General features: G+C 42.2%; 1 protein-coding gene across 34 annotated transcripts in view; it reads right to left on the bottom strand.

Annotated features, from left to right (window-relative positions):
• adgrl2a (adhesion G protein-coupled receptor L2a) overlaps positions 1-18438 on the bottom strand; it is a 197003-nt gene that overhangs the window by 63456 nt on the left and 115109 nt on the right. For all 34 annotated transcript variants that reach the window (XM_085774490.1, XM_085774489.1, XM_085774503.1 and 31 more), the window contains one exon: positions 9311-9496. In XM_085774490.1, the coding sequence (XP_085630616.1) occupies positions 9311-9386 (76 nt within the window). In that variant the 5' untranslated portion in view covers positions 9387-9496. The remainder of the gene's footprint in view (positions 1-9310; positions 9497-18438) is intronic.

Raw genomic sequence — 18438 nt, 5'->3', positions numbered from 1 at the left:
CGATTCAATAAGGAAGCATTTCCCAATGGGTCACCAGTGGCAGTACACACAAATGAGAAGAGTCCATCTGCTTGGTTTGCATTCCCAAAGTGCACTTCTTCAAGCAGACCACAGCAGTGGTTCCTCTCCCCGAGACTCGGCTCTCATGTGCATGCATTTGTGCCACATTATTCAGCCAGCGCTTCAAACTGACCCCCACCCGGCATTTAAATTCCCTGACCAACCTGGTAGTCATGCCCTGATGACACGACTGCTGCTCCAACTGAATTCTTATTCAAACTAGACCACAGTCCTGCCGCCCTCTAGGTTAGGTGGACTGTTATGTGACATAATGCTATTTTACTCAGTTGCACAGGCCTCTGTCTCCCGCCTCTGGATTCACTCAGGGTTACACAAACATTCTGCACCTACTGGGTACTTATCTGACAAATAGGGAAATAATAGTATTTATTTATTTGGATGAGGTTTCTTTTTTCTTCTTTCTTTTAAAGCAAAGGATTGGTAGTGTTAGATTTCCTCTGGTTCAAGGATTCCATCTCACAACACTTGAAGAGAAAGCTGGCCAAGCTGAAATTGAATTTTACTCTTATTTCAATTTATCAAGGATTTATTGGCTGCTATTCATTATAATCCAGAGGCTGAATATTATCTTGATGACCTTCCATCTCATATGTATTTTTTTCCCTCTAGTGAGCCGATTGTTATAACATTCAAAAGAGCCTCCCCTCCCCAACATTTTTATTAGAAACTTTCAGATTTGGATTAACCTCATTTGAATCAAGTCCACAGACAAAGCCTGCTTCCTAACATTGTCACTCCTCCATCTGTTTCCAGCCGTCACTCTGTCACAGCAGGGGCACTTTGAAGTTCTCATTTAAGGATTTATCAGATGTCTCTCATGCTTATCTGCCTTAATTATTGTGTGTTGACTATTTAAAAATAATTTGGGGACATGTGTAGGGGGGGCATGTGTGTGATGGAAATTAGGGTACAAGAGCAACTGTTAAGGCAACGGTCCGGCTGAACTGAATCAGTATTTTGAAAGAAGCACACTTATTCTAAGAGGGGTGGATTCAACGTGACTCGCTTCATTTGATATTGATTTGTTACATTTCCACAGGGGAAATCCGTCTTTGATGACTATTTTCTCCGGCCCATCATTTACTTGAGTGGGGCTTTAAGAGCCGAGGCCCAAACCCTTGACAAACGGACGCACTCCGGGTCATTATGACTCACAAGGTCAAAAGCTAAGTCACATGGGGTCAAGTTGTGGTGCTCTAGCAGGAAACAAATGGCCTGAGCTGACGTGTTCTGTTTGACTTTGAGTGAACTACACACGTCCCGACTCTATATGATAACCTATAAAAATGGGTCAATGGGCTAAAACAACTTTGTTATTGGCTGGCCACATATTTTAGCGACCGGTCATTAGTCGTCAAGCAGGTTTCAGACAAGCTTAACTATAAAGAAAACTTTGAACAAAAGCGGGAAATACTGGATGTGCCAGTGAAACTCTGAGTTAACAAGCTTCATAAATGGCCACTCAGAGTTCCTTCAAAGGGCTCTGGTTCTAAATCCTTTATATTTATGGGCGTAGTTTCACCACCCCTCGTTTACAGGAGCCTCTTCAGGATTTATAGCTGCTCTAAATCAGGACTGAAAGCAAGAGGACAAAGAGAAAGAGATTCCACTAAGGGCAAGCAGGAATATTTTGCATCTGACTTGAGCGTGAACTGAGAAGTGTGTGAAATCATAAGCCTTTGGATATATTATGTTCTCATAACAGAATATGTCATTACATGTTCTGCATTCGGTTTTCATTGCATGGCATCCAAACCCTAACCACACATCCCTGTGCTTCAGTGAACGTGCCTTTCAACACTGTCCTCACAATGAAAATGTGATTACATACCTCTTGAACACCTGGAGATTGTTGTTGTTTACATTACTTATTTCAGCTGACATGGAATGGAAAGCTCACAGGCGGGGAGTCAGTGGTATCATAAATGGCAGTTCTCCTGGGACCACTTCACTGCATTCATTTCTATGTTGCTCTTACTGCTCAAATCAGAAGGTGCAGAGGGACTTAATTGCTCACGCTGAAAAATACATGTAATTCACTCTACGAAGCAAAACTGCACAGCATGCACCGTGCCAGTTCATTCACAACAGAGTCCTGCTCGCAGAAAGAAAAAAGCTCAGTCCCGTGTACGTTAAATATTGCAATGCTGCACTCCATGTGACCTAAACGCTGCAGTCTAATCACCTTAAAATTACACAGAATTACAGTAGCAAACAGGAAACCAAGCTACATTTGTCCTTTGACCTGCTGAGCTGATTCATTTGTCTGGCGCAAGGTGTACATGCTGGTTCCTGTTTGAAATACCATCTACACTGGATAATCAAAAACATTCTCCTCATCCGCCCTTCCAGACAGCACTTCATCAGCAGTCCTTGCGTGAGGTCTGGCTGCAGTCCTTGATGTCCACTACACAGGCTCTAGCAACATAAAAATATTAAAGACCTAAAGCCTGCGCTATTTCTGTTAACACAAGGGTGGCTGTGGGTGATTTTTAAACACATACAGGTGCCTTTTTTTTGCTGTATAAATATGGCACAGTGTGTGTGAATGTATATAGTATACATATATACTGTATATATAAATAATATATACACACATATACATATATATATATATATACACACACACACCAGAACCTGTAAAATCAAACCCTGAAGCCATGCCGCAGTAAAGCAACTTTTTCTTTACGACACCACAACAATATAAAACAAAGAAGCAAACAAAAACACAACTCTTATAATGGAGGCATATCTCTGACAAATTGAATCCTGCTTATACAAAGATGCCCACATACTGCTAGTCACATCTGCCACAGCCAGATCAGAGACAACCAACAAAAGCACACAACAATAAATGCTCCATGAATAATAGGTCTTTGGTTATAGGCTACTGCACTAGAGATTGATAAGTCGCATTTGTTTTCCCGTGTTTGGGATTCAGAGAGGAGACTCTATGGGTTATCAGAACATGTTTTGTAGATTGTTTGGGATATACTTGTTAGGGACCCACACGATACGGCCAGACCAAGAACAAAGTGAGACAAAGCATGACGGTAAAATACAAGTCAGATAGGGACATGTGGGTAGATGACTAATCTAGGGTGCCTGAGATCCCACCCAGCCGGAGCCTCATGGGACCCGTGTGAATGCCCATTATCCACAAAGATCAGCACCAAGAATGATGGGAGAAGGTAGGTTTCACACTAAGTCTGAGGCTCTGTCACGCTGAACCACTCTCCTAGACAAGTCTGAAACCCAATTAAGGGCCATGTTAGAGGTTGAACCACATGTCGAGAAACACAGTCTTGCTGTTTTGTGCATGCAGTCCAGAAGACTCACGACTTAATTTGACAAACAGCTACATGTTGGCAAAAAGAGAAAAAAAGAAAACACTTTGCTCAGGTTTTATAGGAAAAACTGAGTTTGGAAAACCTTTAAAGAAGTAAGATGTTCAGGGATAAATCACTAAATAAAATACAGTTTACAGTCTCCTGCCATGACTGACACATGGAGGAGAGCAACTAGAGTTAAACAAAGGCATCGTGTCGCCTGCCTGAACTGCCGCATCGGTGTCATGGCCGAGATCTCAGCGTGAGTTATGAATGGCGACAGCAAACAACAAACTAATGATGCTTCCCAAGGTTATCTCGGCATAAATAACCATTAAGAAGAATGCTGATGCAGCAGCCCAAACCCACAGACACCAGCACAGGCCACTGGCATGGCATTAAAAACCTTTAGCAAGGGCAGCGAGTTAACAACTATGAGTTTCATACATTTTGGGGTTAGTGGAACATCTATTTACTGCCTCAGTATAGCCAGGTGAACGAAGGGTTTGTGTTTGGGTGGGAGCGGAGATGAGTGGCAAGATGTCAGTGCCCCGCCATGCTCCTGCATGACAAACACCAACCTGGAGCCAGCTGTGACAAAGCCCTAATCCAGAAAATCCCTCCTTCCTTTGCTGAAAATCCTAATGAGGATTTGAAGTGCTCAGCGGGGAGGAGACCCAGGGGCTGTGGTTACACCTTGCCACTGCTTGCTCTCCTAGTCATTGTCTCCTTATCTCCTTATTGGCCAAGCCTGGCTGGCGATGAAAGAGACATGACAGCACGGTGGGCCTTCGTACACAGGCCCCACGCCTGCCTGGCTCCACGGGAAGCCAGATTCCACAGTCTGCTGCAAACAACCACGATGACATCAAGCAGGAGATGGAAAGAAAAAACCAACAGAAGTTGTTTACTAAAGACACATGAGACAAAGGGAAAAAAATCACCCAATTGGCCTTAACTGGCGTGGTGCTGTTTCCAGTGTGCGGTAAATTGGAAGCAGTAAAATTAATAGGCAAATAACCATTTCATAAAATAATTACCTAAGAAATAATTGTTTTTTTTTAAACAAATCAGCTACGGGCCAACCTTTTCAAAGTATGTTAAATACCAAATTAAGTGGTCAGGGAATGGGAGTGTGGCGACGCAATGGGGTACTATTCTTTTTCCATGGACACAAGTCTGGCACAAATTAGTACTTCAAAAGAACAGGCCTACTGCCCATGGTTCCACAAATGCTTACTTGACAGACAGTATTTTGAGTTTTCTTTTTTTAAGATAAAACGCACAAGCGACGCGAGTGAGAGAGAAAGCCCTGGTGGAGAGAATGAAAAGCAGATTATCAGTAAACACAGACACACTGTCTTTGCCTCTGAAGAATAGGCTTATGATATCTGGATTTACTTTACCTGATTGAATTTACCTGCCAGATACTAACCTGCTTTCCATAGCAACTATCAAGCTGTCCCTAATATAGCAAGGTAAGGCATCAGGGCAGGTCAGGAGAAGAAAGTGGTATGAATGGCTCATCTTTATGGAAGTCTATAAATATGCTTTGTTGGTTACGAGAGGGCCAACCAGAACAAATAGGTGGTGGAGGCACTGCACTAGGGGGTTTCTCCATTCTGTTCTTGCAAGTTCTGGCTCACATTAAGCTCTGGGCTTTTACTTGCAGTAATTACATTTCAGAACACCTTGATTGTCTATTTCATTCCATTCACTTTGAGATGAAGGCTTTAAGTCTCCTCTTTTTTCTTCTCACATTGTACAAAAAGAGGACTTTTAAAGGTGCCCTTCCCTGTTGCCCTTGAGAAATCTCAAGTGCTTCAAACATTTAAAGCTTTGAGCAGAAACAATAGTGTGGTTTCAGGGTGCACGGTGGGAACAGAAATTCTCTGTATAAGGCTTGTTCAAACAAGTTCTGCCACTGTAACACGGCTTTTATATCATGGCAAACTCTTTATCTACCCTTCACCTCGCGGAAAGAAGCAGCACAGGCCCCTGTCTTCAGTAATGCAATAACATCATGCAATCTGGAGAGAACAACTGCATTTGAATCATTGTTCCATAAAATCACCTTGCAGTACTTTACACTTGTTTGCTTTTATTTACTTTTGTAGATTGATATTTGGCATATTGTAAAAAACCACAAATGCAACATGATTGGGAAGAAAAATAAATTGTTTCTAAAAAGCCTCAACTAAATAATAGAGGCTTCACTTATCAGCAGGTCATATTATTTAGTCATCGACTTCAAAACAGTTAAGACAAACACAATAAGGGCAGATGCATCAACATCTGATAAACAACAGAGAAAGGCAACACAGACATGTTCTACTGATGTGTTCTTTGTACCATGTCTGCCTCGCCTACCTCTTGACACAGAATCCTTGCTCCGCTCCCTAATTCTGCCTCGCCATAATTCTAACAATCTTCGGGAAAAGCCTTTGAAGAGCGCGCATAGCTGAGCTAGGTGTGAATTGTTATTCTGTCGCTGATACAGACAAATCCTTTCAACCCCACCAGACTTGACTAAATTATTTTGGAAGACATGTGAACCAATTTAATCATGTGTTGCAGGGGGAAATCATCACTGTTTTTAAAATTTTGCAGAAAAAAAAAAAATATATATATATATACTGTATTACTTTATGAATTACACCTTCACCTCATTCCTGCTGGGTTGCTATGGTGACATCCACAGAGGACACCAGTATGACAAAAGGAAATAAACCGGCTGCTTCAAAGAAGATCACTCCAAATGCCAGAGGGCAAACTTGCATCAACGTAAAACAATATCAAAGCAGATCAAAGTAAAGGATACTGATTAAAGTGATAGGCAGAGATGTCTGCTTCTTCATGACCTACCTTAGCAACATTTACTCTCTACTTCAAAATGGTCATCTGGATTAGAAATGACTCAATGAATAAATGTTGCATTTGGAGCATTGATCAGAACCCAGCTCATTGCTTTGCTCATTGCACACTGAACCATTTCCAAAGTTGGTTTGTTGAATGAAAACATATAACTCTCACCGAGCACTAATAACAAAACAGGTTTGAGACTCAATTTAACTTGTGGTGCGTGAATCTAATACACATCTAGACATGATATCGACCTAAAACGCTACTCTAGCAATCCATAATTTGGGGAAATTTATGTGAAAAAGAGATTTTTGAAAAAGTGATGGGGGTCAAAGCAGCAGAGACTACGAGAGATATGATTACTTTTATCCCCGAGTATGGATCAAGGTCCGGAGGCATTGAAATCTACCTCAACCAAAACACAACTTAATAAAGTCTTTCATTAGATACTTCTTTCACATGCACTCAGTTTGTAATCTATTTAATAGAAATAGTCCCTATCCCGAACCCAGATAACCCCTGATGGCATCACCGGGGTTATTGTTCCAGACTTTGGAAACTGAAGTAGTACTTCCCGTAATTTTGATGTCTAATATTTGTGAGGTGACTAAATGGTAGAAACTGCATGTGGCGACCCTTTAAGTCTTTCTTAATGTTGATATTCATAATGGTATCTATGCAATAATAAGGCCCTTGTGGGCTTACTGTATAAGCGGTGGTTTAAATGATCCAACATATTCAGACAATCACAGTGTATAAAACTGTCTCTATTATAACAAAATAATGATTATAGTTATCAAAGTTGTACCATGACTCAGAACAATATACTCGACTAAGAGGATGAAGCTGTTCATAAGTAGAACGGAGAGAGAAAATGATATCACCATAGTGCTGGATTCTCATTTTATTTTCTGTGCTGACCGTAATAAAACACAGCAGAGACTAATTCCATATCATTAGGTTGAGAAGCTCTAGCCCTCAGGGCTCCTTTGATATATATATAAAATTATTGTGCCATATATACACGACATAATTAAAATAATAAGGCAAATCAGTTTCAGAGACTAATGTCAGTGACTGGGCTGCTGGGGTTGTGGATGCATACAAGCAATTTCTCAGGGTTAAGATGTGGAGAAAATAAGGAAAATGGGGGATGAAAGGCTTGGAATGGCAGTGAGGCAGCTGAGCAAATGCAGATCACAGAAATGTATAGTTGCAGACGTGAGTTGTACTGATGGAGTCAAATGTGTAGGATGAATCTTATTGTATGGAAGGATGTCATAGAGGAACACAATCCCCCAGAGCTACAGCATTAGTCCTTGGGTTGTGCACACATCTCCTCCTTCAACCACAAAAAAACAAGGGCAAAAAAACTAACTTTAAACTATTTACAGCATTCCACTAACCCATTTAATTCAATTATAAAAATGCATTAAAAAGATATTAGGGGTAGACGCAGTTTAATGAAGCATGTTTACTTGGGGATATTGTTTGTAATGAACTGTTTCTGGGCTGATCTCTGCAGCTGAGATGGGAAATGTGTGGTGGTGGAGAGGGGGTGCAACAAGAAGGAAAGGTGAATGACAAATGCGATCAATAAATGGCATGGCTCCTTTGTTGTGTTGACTCATTTGAGGCGGGTATGTCGAGAGTCAGTACCGTGCTACAGTCACTGCTTGCTGTCCTGTTTGCCTGGGGGAGGGTTTACACTGCTATTTGTCACCATCTATCAGCAAAGTGTCTGATACAATGTACCAAAGTCCATCCTATCCTAGCACATCCCCTTTGGTAGATGTGCCTTGATTAACCACTAGGAGTTGTGATGGTGTAGCGTCAAGATCCCACACTGGCTTCCCACCGTACAAATAGCCTGCTGAGTTCTGTGGAGTTTCTGGTGAAATCAACATGAGACAGAAACTATTTTCCTTCCCCCTAAATAGGTATGATTATATACACTCAGGTACTTCAAACTGTTTGAATGTGGTCTCAACAATATGTGAGTGCTGACATAGAGTATATGGAAAAGTCTGATTATAGACATCCACTTTTAAATGTTTTCTACCACTCTATGTGCTTCTTAAATCCACTGAAGACTATAGAGAACACACAGCTCAAATTTCACATGTCTTATTTCAAGGATCAAGTGCAAGACAGATGATACATGAGAGACACACATGACTACATATATCGTGCCAGTACAACTTGCGAGTGTGTAAATTAAGCAGCTTGAGAAATCATTACTTTCCAAACTTGAATCAATAATCTTGCATTATTGAGTTTTTAAAAAATCAATAACGCAGGTATAGTGAACAGTTGGCCAGAGCTTCAACAGTTGGCAGCAGTGAAACAAATCTGTAATGGCTCTTCTGATATATTGCACTGAGTAGATGCCAACTTTGGGTTCTTCTAAATCCAATCATCAAACAACCAAGTAATGTACCACTATTCTTTTGATTAAACACTAATGTGTACAGGATACAGTTTATGAGATATGGTTTGGATGCATAAATCTTGCAATTACAATACAGCTGAGACTGATTTAATGAAAGCTAAATACACTATGATTAAAACACATTCAAGCTTTATACTTTTCGAGGTGTGAAATCTGTGTGTGCCTGCCATGAGACAGAACATTTTAGCGAGGAATTTACAAATGGATCCAGCTCTGATGCCACTGGGAGCAACTGACGCTTTCAAGCAGAAAATCTCAGACAAATCACAATTTACCAACTAATGAAACCACTCAAGATTATCCCCCATCCGCCTGTGCCCACTGTCCTCAGAGCTGCATTACTTACACAAGCATTGCCTGCACTCAGAGGAGCAGCTCTGGCTTGAGACACAATTTCACTGCTCATGTTATATTCCTAAGTAAGACAACAGTGAAAAAAAGAAATAAATAAAAAAAATACAATTGTTGGCACTGGCTGCAATTGAGCCAGAAACAATACTCATTCAAAAGATGCCATAAAAACACTGGCATGAGAACAAAACGAGCTTTGACATAAAACAAAGACGACTGCTTCATATGTACTTACCCTCTGTGGAGTGCACTTGGGCTAGCGTGATGAGAAACCAGCAGAAGGTGTGTAGTTTCCGCAGGGAGCATGCCATGGCACCTGGTGTTGATGGCTGGCGGCAGGTTTGTGTAGTGACTAAAAAGGCTCTGATTAAAGAAGTCCACGCCAACTGGTCTCAGAGATGCTCATCATTGATCTTCTCACCTGCAGAGAACAGAAGAGAAAGACGCTCAGTTCAAGGCTGAAATGTATTCCTTGCGTGAACTCTGTCCCCATGTGATTTCACACAGGAATTCACCCCGTCACACTTTTTCTTTTTTTTGTATCACAAAACACTTGATGCTGCACATACATTCCACTGCAGATATGTGACAAACCTTAAGCTGTGAAATGCTACAAACCCACGCAAGCCACTAAAATAAGCCCAGAAGGTCAATAATCCTGAGAGGGGAAATCCCTTAATGGCAGCTGAATGCTAACCATTTCACTGGCTGGGAGGAGGGGGTTGGGGAGGGACCAGAGCTGTCATGAAACGCATAAGGCCTGCCCTGTCCAACTCCTCGTGACCCATAACAAGTGATGCTAACCTTGTAAATGCGTGTCAAATGATATTTTCTGCACCTATGGCATGAAATATACTCATACCTCTCAGCGCATTTCAATGTTTACTCTTCCATCAGATTTTTATTGTCCCACAGTATTTTAAAAAGGATGGTGCTTGATAGCAGTAACACCACCATGTGTTGAGACTTTCCATTTCCACAATTCTCTAAGTGCAAGAAAGAAAAAGGAAAAAAAAACTCCCACCAGACTAAACTTTCAAATGCAGACATGGGAATGAGATCCTGCTGAATATCCAGACGAGCTGCCTCGGAGACAGACCAACTGTAAACTCTCGCAGCATCAACACTTTATACCCACAAGGCAGAAATGTTAAATGACTAGACAGTAACATTAAATGGTAAAATCATCCATGGTAATAGCGTGGTGAACATTAGCCAAAAAGGTTTCTATCTCGCTATATTGGTTTGCATTAGCTTGGTTATTGCCTTACTAATCAATGAAAAAACTCTTGTTTCATAGTAAGAGTGGAGATACTCTCTGTCTGCTTTGGTCAAATGCTATTTTTAGAAAGTCTACACGGCCAAGTAAACACCAAGCATATTATACGTTACACAATGTGACAAGGATTATGTAACTATGTCTGTAGCTGAGTCACATTTACTTGAATGCATTTTAAATTGGCTGCATTATGCTGTTCGACTGGCATTTCAAACTAGTGGCATTTCACTTCTACAGAAGTTCAAAAGCAACAGTGCTTCTGTCTGACTCACATTTTGTGACTCTTCCCACCACTGGCCACAAAAACAAGCAAATAAACAAACATCTCTGAGCAAATGGTCACTTCTCTGTGTGACTGACCACAAACAGCCTTATCTCTCCAAAACTAAAAAAAAAACCTCCACCACAGGCTCACCACCTCATCCATACCTGTCCCTCTAGTACTAGTCTGTTTGCATGTTTGTTTTTGCTCTCTTTCGCTACAAAAGCAAATGGCCTCCTCCCTGTCATGGATACAGTGCTGGAGCTGTGTAGGGTGAAACCTAATGCCTACCTGCGCGCCCAGGCATGCGTTTCACACTACTCACGGCTCCCTTTTGTCTGTGTGTTTACACTGCCGGGCTAAGCTCAGCCCTCTCACTCCCATGAACCATTAGCACATTCACCATGGGATAAGGCATCACTCCGGCAACAAGGCACACAGGACCCCATTAGAAACTGTTTTTTTTCTCGTTCTCATATGGCACATTCAAAAACAACATTCCTTTTTTTTTACTGTCTGCCACCTGCAATTGTTCGTGGAGATTCGAGGGGACTGAAGGTTATCCTTCATACTAGCAGCTAACAAGAGGACTCAACTGAAAAGACAGTGAGGAATTCTGTTTGTCATGTACAGTGAGAGCAGCTTCGACTGGCTCCTCCACTGGAGAATATACGCAGGCTGAGGAGCCTTGATCCATTTTGTCTGAGTTCTCACTCACACTCACAGTGTAATAATTCATCACCGAGAAAACATGCAGAGCGCACACATTAGCCAACAAAGTTATAATTAAGCCTGCCATAATCAGCTCATCTAGTATGACATTACACCTCACCTGAGACCTCTAATTCTAGAGCCATTTAAAAGAGGTTAACAGGAGCAGAGTACTGCAGCCACAGTGTATTTAGTTTCAATGGAATAATATGCAGTCATGAGATTTGACAAATGGAAGTTGATCACGGAGACCAAACACTGGATTCCAACAAACCCCCTAACCCTCGTTTCTTAGCTGATCAGCACACGTGGCAGCAATTAAATTTATCAGGCAAGTGGCTACGTATTATCAGCCTCCACTCCAGGTCTATACAGTATAATGAGGCCGTAAGCTGATTGTCTCCACAATAAAGCTGTACAGCGAGCATATAGGCTTAAGGATCCTCATCCGTACACAAAGCTCTGCTCCTGTGTCCACTTACGAAAGACAATACTGAGATTACACACACGCACATTTGCATGTGTTGAGATCTAAGTGATGATAATCCTATTCAGCCATTACATTGTCCTGCACAAAGTAATTTACTGTGAAAACTTAGATTGAAGTAACAGTTTGCCTTAAAGGTACATTGTGTAGGAATTACTCCCATCTAGCGTTGCGGTTGTATATATCGCAAGGAACTCAATCATATTTTTCATGCTGCATTCACGTGAAATTGGGCAGACGGCAGACGGACGACAGCCGCTGCACGAAACGGCCATGTCATATTGTTTACCTGACCCATGTTTTACCGGCTTTCTCTGGACTTCTGTGACTAAAATGACATCTGGTTTGTTAGCGACGGCCGTCTGCCCGACTGCAGGTGAATGCAGCATCAGTGTAACGCTCCATTCCTCCTCACTGTGTTACCGCGGTGAGTTTTCACAGACGCCACCTTGACCTGAGCCGACAACTCCGGTGTCTCCGGTGAGTTTCCGTGGTTTCCTACCGTCACGCTGCCACTGAACGTAAAAACATGGCAGCCAGCACCGAGCTTACCCGCTCCATGTAGATATGAATGATATGAACGGCAAATTCATTGTTTAAGTGTTTACATGAAACCAAAGTTGCCTAATAACATTTTTTTTCTTTTTTCTTTTGGTGTTTGATGGATAAATGAATGTCAAGAAGAAAGTAATCCGAAGAGAAGAGAGATAATATTATGAATAATGAAGTGATTTCTTTGGTGTTAATTGTTTTTAAACATCAGATTTTTACAGGGCAGATTCGCACAGGGTCGAAGTGTTGGTTGTAGCATTAAATTTGTTGCCCTGTCACTCAGAAAAGATGAGTTTTTATTTTCCCAGCATCCCCAGCCTTGTCACTCTTTTATCAAATATAGTCCCACTTTCCATCTGGTTCCCTCTGTGACCTCTGCGGCGCATGCACAGAATCAAAACACAGACACTCCGGGATATACGTGCCAAGTGCAATTTCAAAGACTGATGCCTATGCCTGCTCTGTTTATGACATTGACGTGGGTAAGATAGCCCGGTTAGGGTCTTTACATGATTGTTAAAACAACTGGTGTGTTTCCTTACGCTGGTTATAAGTGCAGAGCATTATATTAATCCAAAGCTATTATAATTCCCAGCCTGAGATAACTGTGTTGAATCAATATGATTATTCTTGCTTCCCTGTCATCATTGCTCAGTGTATAAAAGGAAGCAGCACGCTCAACAGACTTCCTCTGTCAGAATGTGAAGACAAAGACAAGATGCCTTTAAACAGTTTTTCCTCCGAGGCAGTTGAGACCCCCTGCCATGAAAAAAATGCAGAATACTGATCCCTAGTACATGGGTATGGGTGTTCTGTAAATCGATGATAACAGTCCTATACTTTAATATATTTTGTATCATGCTGTGAGTGTTTAACATGCTGAGACACCAAAGGCGCAGACTGGAGAGAGACCGCCTGAATACCATTCCTCTCATTAAACGCGCTCAGGTCTCCCCTCTCAGCTGGGGGTCTCTTCCCCCACCTCCCCATCCCCACCAAACCCCTCTTGCAACGGAAACCGCCGGTGATCATACCTTGACTGTTTTCTAAAACAGCCCTCGACTTGGGTGTGCTCTCGGGACAGGCTCCGGCGTCAGCAACAACGCATTATTGTGTTGTAGGTTCGCCGATTTAAAACAGGAGGACAGACAAGATGATGAAGATCATCATCACGACAACTTGGCTGTTTTAATGCATGAGACACCACAATCATGGCGATGTTCTGTGATTGTTAAGCACAGATTGCTAAAATGTCAACAGGCATCACACTGTTTTGGCTAAATATGAAGTCATTGCAGGCAGATGTTTAAGTACTCTGAGAAATGGAGAAGCCACAGGGGTATGGGCCCAAAGGCTTGAAACATATGTGTACTTGATATATTTGCAACACAACAGAATGCTTTATAATTGACAACCCGGTGACAAAATTGTGAAATGCAGAAACTCAGTTGGTCTTTTTAGGAGGAAAAATAAAAGGCTTAGCAGCTTGGAGGAAAGGGGTTATTAAAAGGGAGGGGAGGAGGGTTGATTGAAAAGGACAGTTTGAAATTTGAATGCAGCGGGGGTCTGAAAACAAGAGGCAGATGTGAAAGAATGCCGGGCTCCTCAGACAAAGCTCCTGGTTGTCCCTCTCTGGCTGTTAGAGGGCCACAGGAGAATAGAAGAAGAGTTGGGCCATTCTATTAAACGAGGTCTGGGAGAATGAGGGGGGTGGGTGGGGATGGACCCAGAATAAAGAACCTGGGTGAGGGGAGGGGGGCTCCAGTTACAATAAAAGACTGACAGCTTGCAAGTCTTGCTTGACCCTTGAATTAGCCCCTGAGCTTTCAACAAACCTCAAGAAAGAGTTGGGATGTTAATTGTCACAGAACATCACAGGGATGCAAAGGAAGGGAAATATGGGCCCGGAGATTCACTGAAATGTAAATCCGATCCAACAGACCACCACATGTTGAATGAGGGGGAACACATTTGGTTTCTGTTGGGTTTTTCCCAACAGCATCCTCATACATGAATTCATACATACTATACAACTCCTCTTATCTATGTTTCTTTTGCCCACTTTGAGGGGGAAAACTGAAATACCTGGGGACACAGAGCTCAGTTATAGAACACTCAGACTCAGCTGTGGAGGAAATATATTCCCAAAAGAGATGGCGTTACGGCTTTGACACTGCTGAAGATGTACAATTTGCAAGCGTAAATCAGAAAATTCGCACTCCAGAGGGGAGAGATTGGGCCGGCGATCGGATGAGTCTGGAGCCCCACTGAGTCAAATATGGGGCGGAGGGGGGGAGGGGGGCTGACCCCTCTGTTGAGGGAATGATTGAGAGCAGCGTCGGGCCAGGGAAGCTGAGTGACACCCAACCAAACACTCTTTGACTGCGAGTGCCCCCCAAACACAGGCCTCCCAACCCTGACAGGAGCTCAGCCAGTGAAATACCAGGACGTGCTGCTCAACAGGACAGCGTGGCTTCTTCTTTTTTGGGTGGGTGGGTTGAGGGGGTGGGGTGTGGTAGAAGGCGGGGGTGATGTGGTGGAAGAATAGAGAACTGGATGGATGAGGAGAAAACAAAGCAAATCATGGGTGGGTTGTGTTGGGAGGACAGGAAGCTCTTCTGTTGAGCTGTTATATAACATTTTACGAGAAAGTCATTAGCATAAAATATCATTTCAGAACTCTCTTGCGACCAGAGATGTCTGATTAGGACGGCTATTTTTTCCACATCCCTTGTAGTTACACAGTATTCCAGGCACATTTTCATTTGAGAGTGCATCAAAACAATTGTTTTTGGATCTGCAACTCTTAATGTTTACATGAAACGAATCGTTACTTAGCTCTTACGCAAGCCACGCTTCTACAGAAAAATGCCGGTGCATGCAAAAGCCAGAGTGTGTGACATAAGTGTGGTGCTTGTCATGCTCATTGCTCTTAGTGTTTGCACCATTCATCATTTTTATGAGCCACTCAATTAATCGATTAGAGTACTCCCCACTGGTCAGGACATATGGCTACTAAATTAAGCAATCACGAGCCGAACCCTGGAACACTCTACCTCATCAATACATTTATGGAGACAAAAATGGAAGCACTGTCAAAAAACAAATTCAAGAGATGGAGAAAGGATCTACTGCAGGTGCAGATTTACATGTTTATCACTGAATATTCCTCAATTCAAAAATATCAATATTTGTGTAGCTTATGTTTTTTATTGGGTCTTGCATGTTATTTTTCAACTGTACCCCTAGGCGCTGAGTGCTACACTGCCCTCTGCCTGATTGTATATTTAATCCATAGCCTCATAATCACTTTAGCAATGCAACAAAAATCCCATTAGAGCTGATAGATACCTACACCTGTCTGTCCACATGGATTATAACCAGATGATTTGCCATGGTAACAAAGTTTTAATGCGGGTTCCATACATTTTTAGTTGTAATTTTGATGTTTTACTGGGAAGTGAAGTGGATTATCTCGAATGAAATTTCAAAATGTCATTTCCACTTGCTGATAGCACAAAACTATTCCTTTCAGGTCTGTTGAGATAAGAATGATTCAGCCAGGGCCGTTAAACGGTGTCTTTGCCAAATGTTCCTCCGCTTACGAATTAATAGGCTGACATTAATACAGCAAGATAAATAGGAAGGTCAGGAATGGGAGCCCTGCCATTATATGGGTATCTCATGGTGATAGTACCTGCCAATCAAGTCCAATAAGTCCTTGACACGGCACGGTTCACCTTGGAATACAGAGAGCGCATGCAATATGTAGTGTATACTCCCCTGTCCAGAAACCTGCTCCAATTAGCATGTGTACATAAATACTTTCTGTTCTGAGAGTACATTAGGACACCATAAAGGAAACATTTGTTGTGTGATCCAGTTTTCCATGGCTAAATTAGTCAAAACAAATCAGGGATTATACACAGTGAGCTCGGCAGTTGGCCCAGACACTCTCCCAAACTCATCTTCTCAATTTCAGCACGAGTACATCATTGTTGCATTCATGCAAAAAATAATACAATGCAGCGAGGCTCAGCAAAGTCAAGCGGCCGGGACAGAAACGCGAACAGCTGCACATTCACAGCAACACACAGCTACAGGGGTGTCAAGTGAAAAAAAAAAAAGTGCCTCAGAGTCGTTGGTGTTGTCCTGCTTTAAACCCAACAATGGTGAACAAATAAATGACCAGCGGAGGTCAGAGATTTGTTCATTGGGGTCACATTCGCTGAAAAGCTGTTACTGAGTTCTGCCGCTTGTGTAACTTTATTTATTTTTTGTGTTGCCCCACTCATCAAAAACAACGTGTTTGTTTGCAGGAGGAAAAAAGGGGGGGACAGAGCCCTTTTGGATGCACAGGGCCTGGTTTTAGTCTATGATAACAATGTGCTGTATTTACTCGGATATGCACCAGTAAGCAGCTTCTGTGACCCTCCCTCCCTCCCTCTCCCCGATTTAAAAAATGAGCAGCTGAATGGTTAAAAACCCCATCCCTTCTATTAAGAACCTCCCCATCAATAATGCACTGTGATCGTGAGGCGTTATTAAACAGGATGATTAATTTTTAAGGTAGTGGGCAGCAACACAAAACACGGTGAAGGTAACGGAGAAGATGACTTGTGTGAGACATTTAAAATGGAAGGAGGGCGGGCAGGAAAATAAGCCATTTATCCATGTCCTTGCTCATCTAAGAAACAAAAGGGAAAGTGAGCAATTATCCTTGGGACCAAAAAATTGGGAGGGCTGTTTTATATCTACCTTTGAATGAAAGATGTGTAAATCCTTCAATTACCTCCAATGTACCCATCCTGATATTGAGTCATAGCCCGCTTTGCACTACCCACACCTCAATTGTGTAAAAGCTCCAAAATCCTTTTCTTTCTTTCTTTGTTTGCTTTGCTTGTTGAGCTACATCTCCTCCTTTGTGACTGGTATATTTACCAGTGGCTTAATAATAGCTTTTACCTGGATTAACCTCATCATTGGACTCAAGCATCTGCAATATATTTCTCTCTCCTTCTCTCTCTCTCTCTGTCTCTCTGTGTGCGCACACTCTGCTGAGGAAAAGACACTTCTTCCTTAAATTACTTTAAGATCCTAGAAATGCAGTTACTCTGGAAGCGGTGATTGCGTTTCCAGAGAACGGTGGATATTTTGATTTTTGAAGGGTGCTAATTCTTTCACATGAGAGGCATGGTGCATGATGTGGCCCGACCTTGGCTCAGTGTCTAATTGAGGCTTTTAACCTTTCTGTGGCTCAGAGGAAGGACAAACGCCAACCACAAAAAAATAAGAAACAGGGCATAATCTCACTGAAATAGAAAACAGTGAAAAAGGATCTTACCCTCACAGCAGAAGCAATATTACACAAATGATTTCAGCAGTGGAGTGGATCTACTGTAGCACATTCCTATCCCAGTGCTGCCGTGTCTATTTTCAATCTTAAGGAGGGCATGAATGCCTTTTGTCAGACAGGGGAAGCGGCGTGTGTCAACCTAAAACAAGGTATAGCACTGTGTCTCTCGTCAGGAAGCTCAGACAAAGGAAGTGGGTGCCGTCTTCCCTCCATGCAATCACTTGTCAGCCCTAAATCTTCACTCAGCACCGGCCTGACAGGTAATGGTGCTTGTTAAACCTGATGAAGGTATATTGGCCTTTTTTTTCAAAGACACATGTCAAGACAGTGTCTAAAAGGCATTTAGCTGCTGCTCAGAAGCGAATGCTTTACACATCGGGCTCAGGTTCACAATAACATGAAACATATTCTCAAAAAAAAAGGAGAGTATTACAATAAAGACACACAAGCACCATATTATATATATAATAATATATATATTTGTGTCTAATAGTAATGCACAGCAACATAACAAAAATCGCACATTAAATTGCTTTGAATTTTCAGCCCGCATCATTAGAATTGTGCAGTTTCGGTGTCACTAATCCCTGCCCTCTCCCCACCTTCAGCTGTGAAAGAGAGAGGACAGTTTTGGGGCCGAGCCTTCTCCACAGTGTTCATTAACATAACATCAGCACTGTGTGGGGGATTGTGATGCAAACAAGCACAGATTGGCT

This window comes from Trachurus japonicus, chromosome 4 (assembly GCF_045865225.1).
Source record: "Trachurus japonicus isolate A0001 chromosome 4, Traja_1.0".
Taxonomy (NCBI): Eukaryota; Metazoa; Chordata; class Actinopteri; order Carangiformes; family Carangidae; genus Trachurus; species Trachurus japonicus.
The sequence above is the reverse complement of the archived record's forward strand: the minus strand, read 5'-3'. Positions and strand labels throughout refer to the sequence as shown.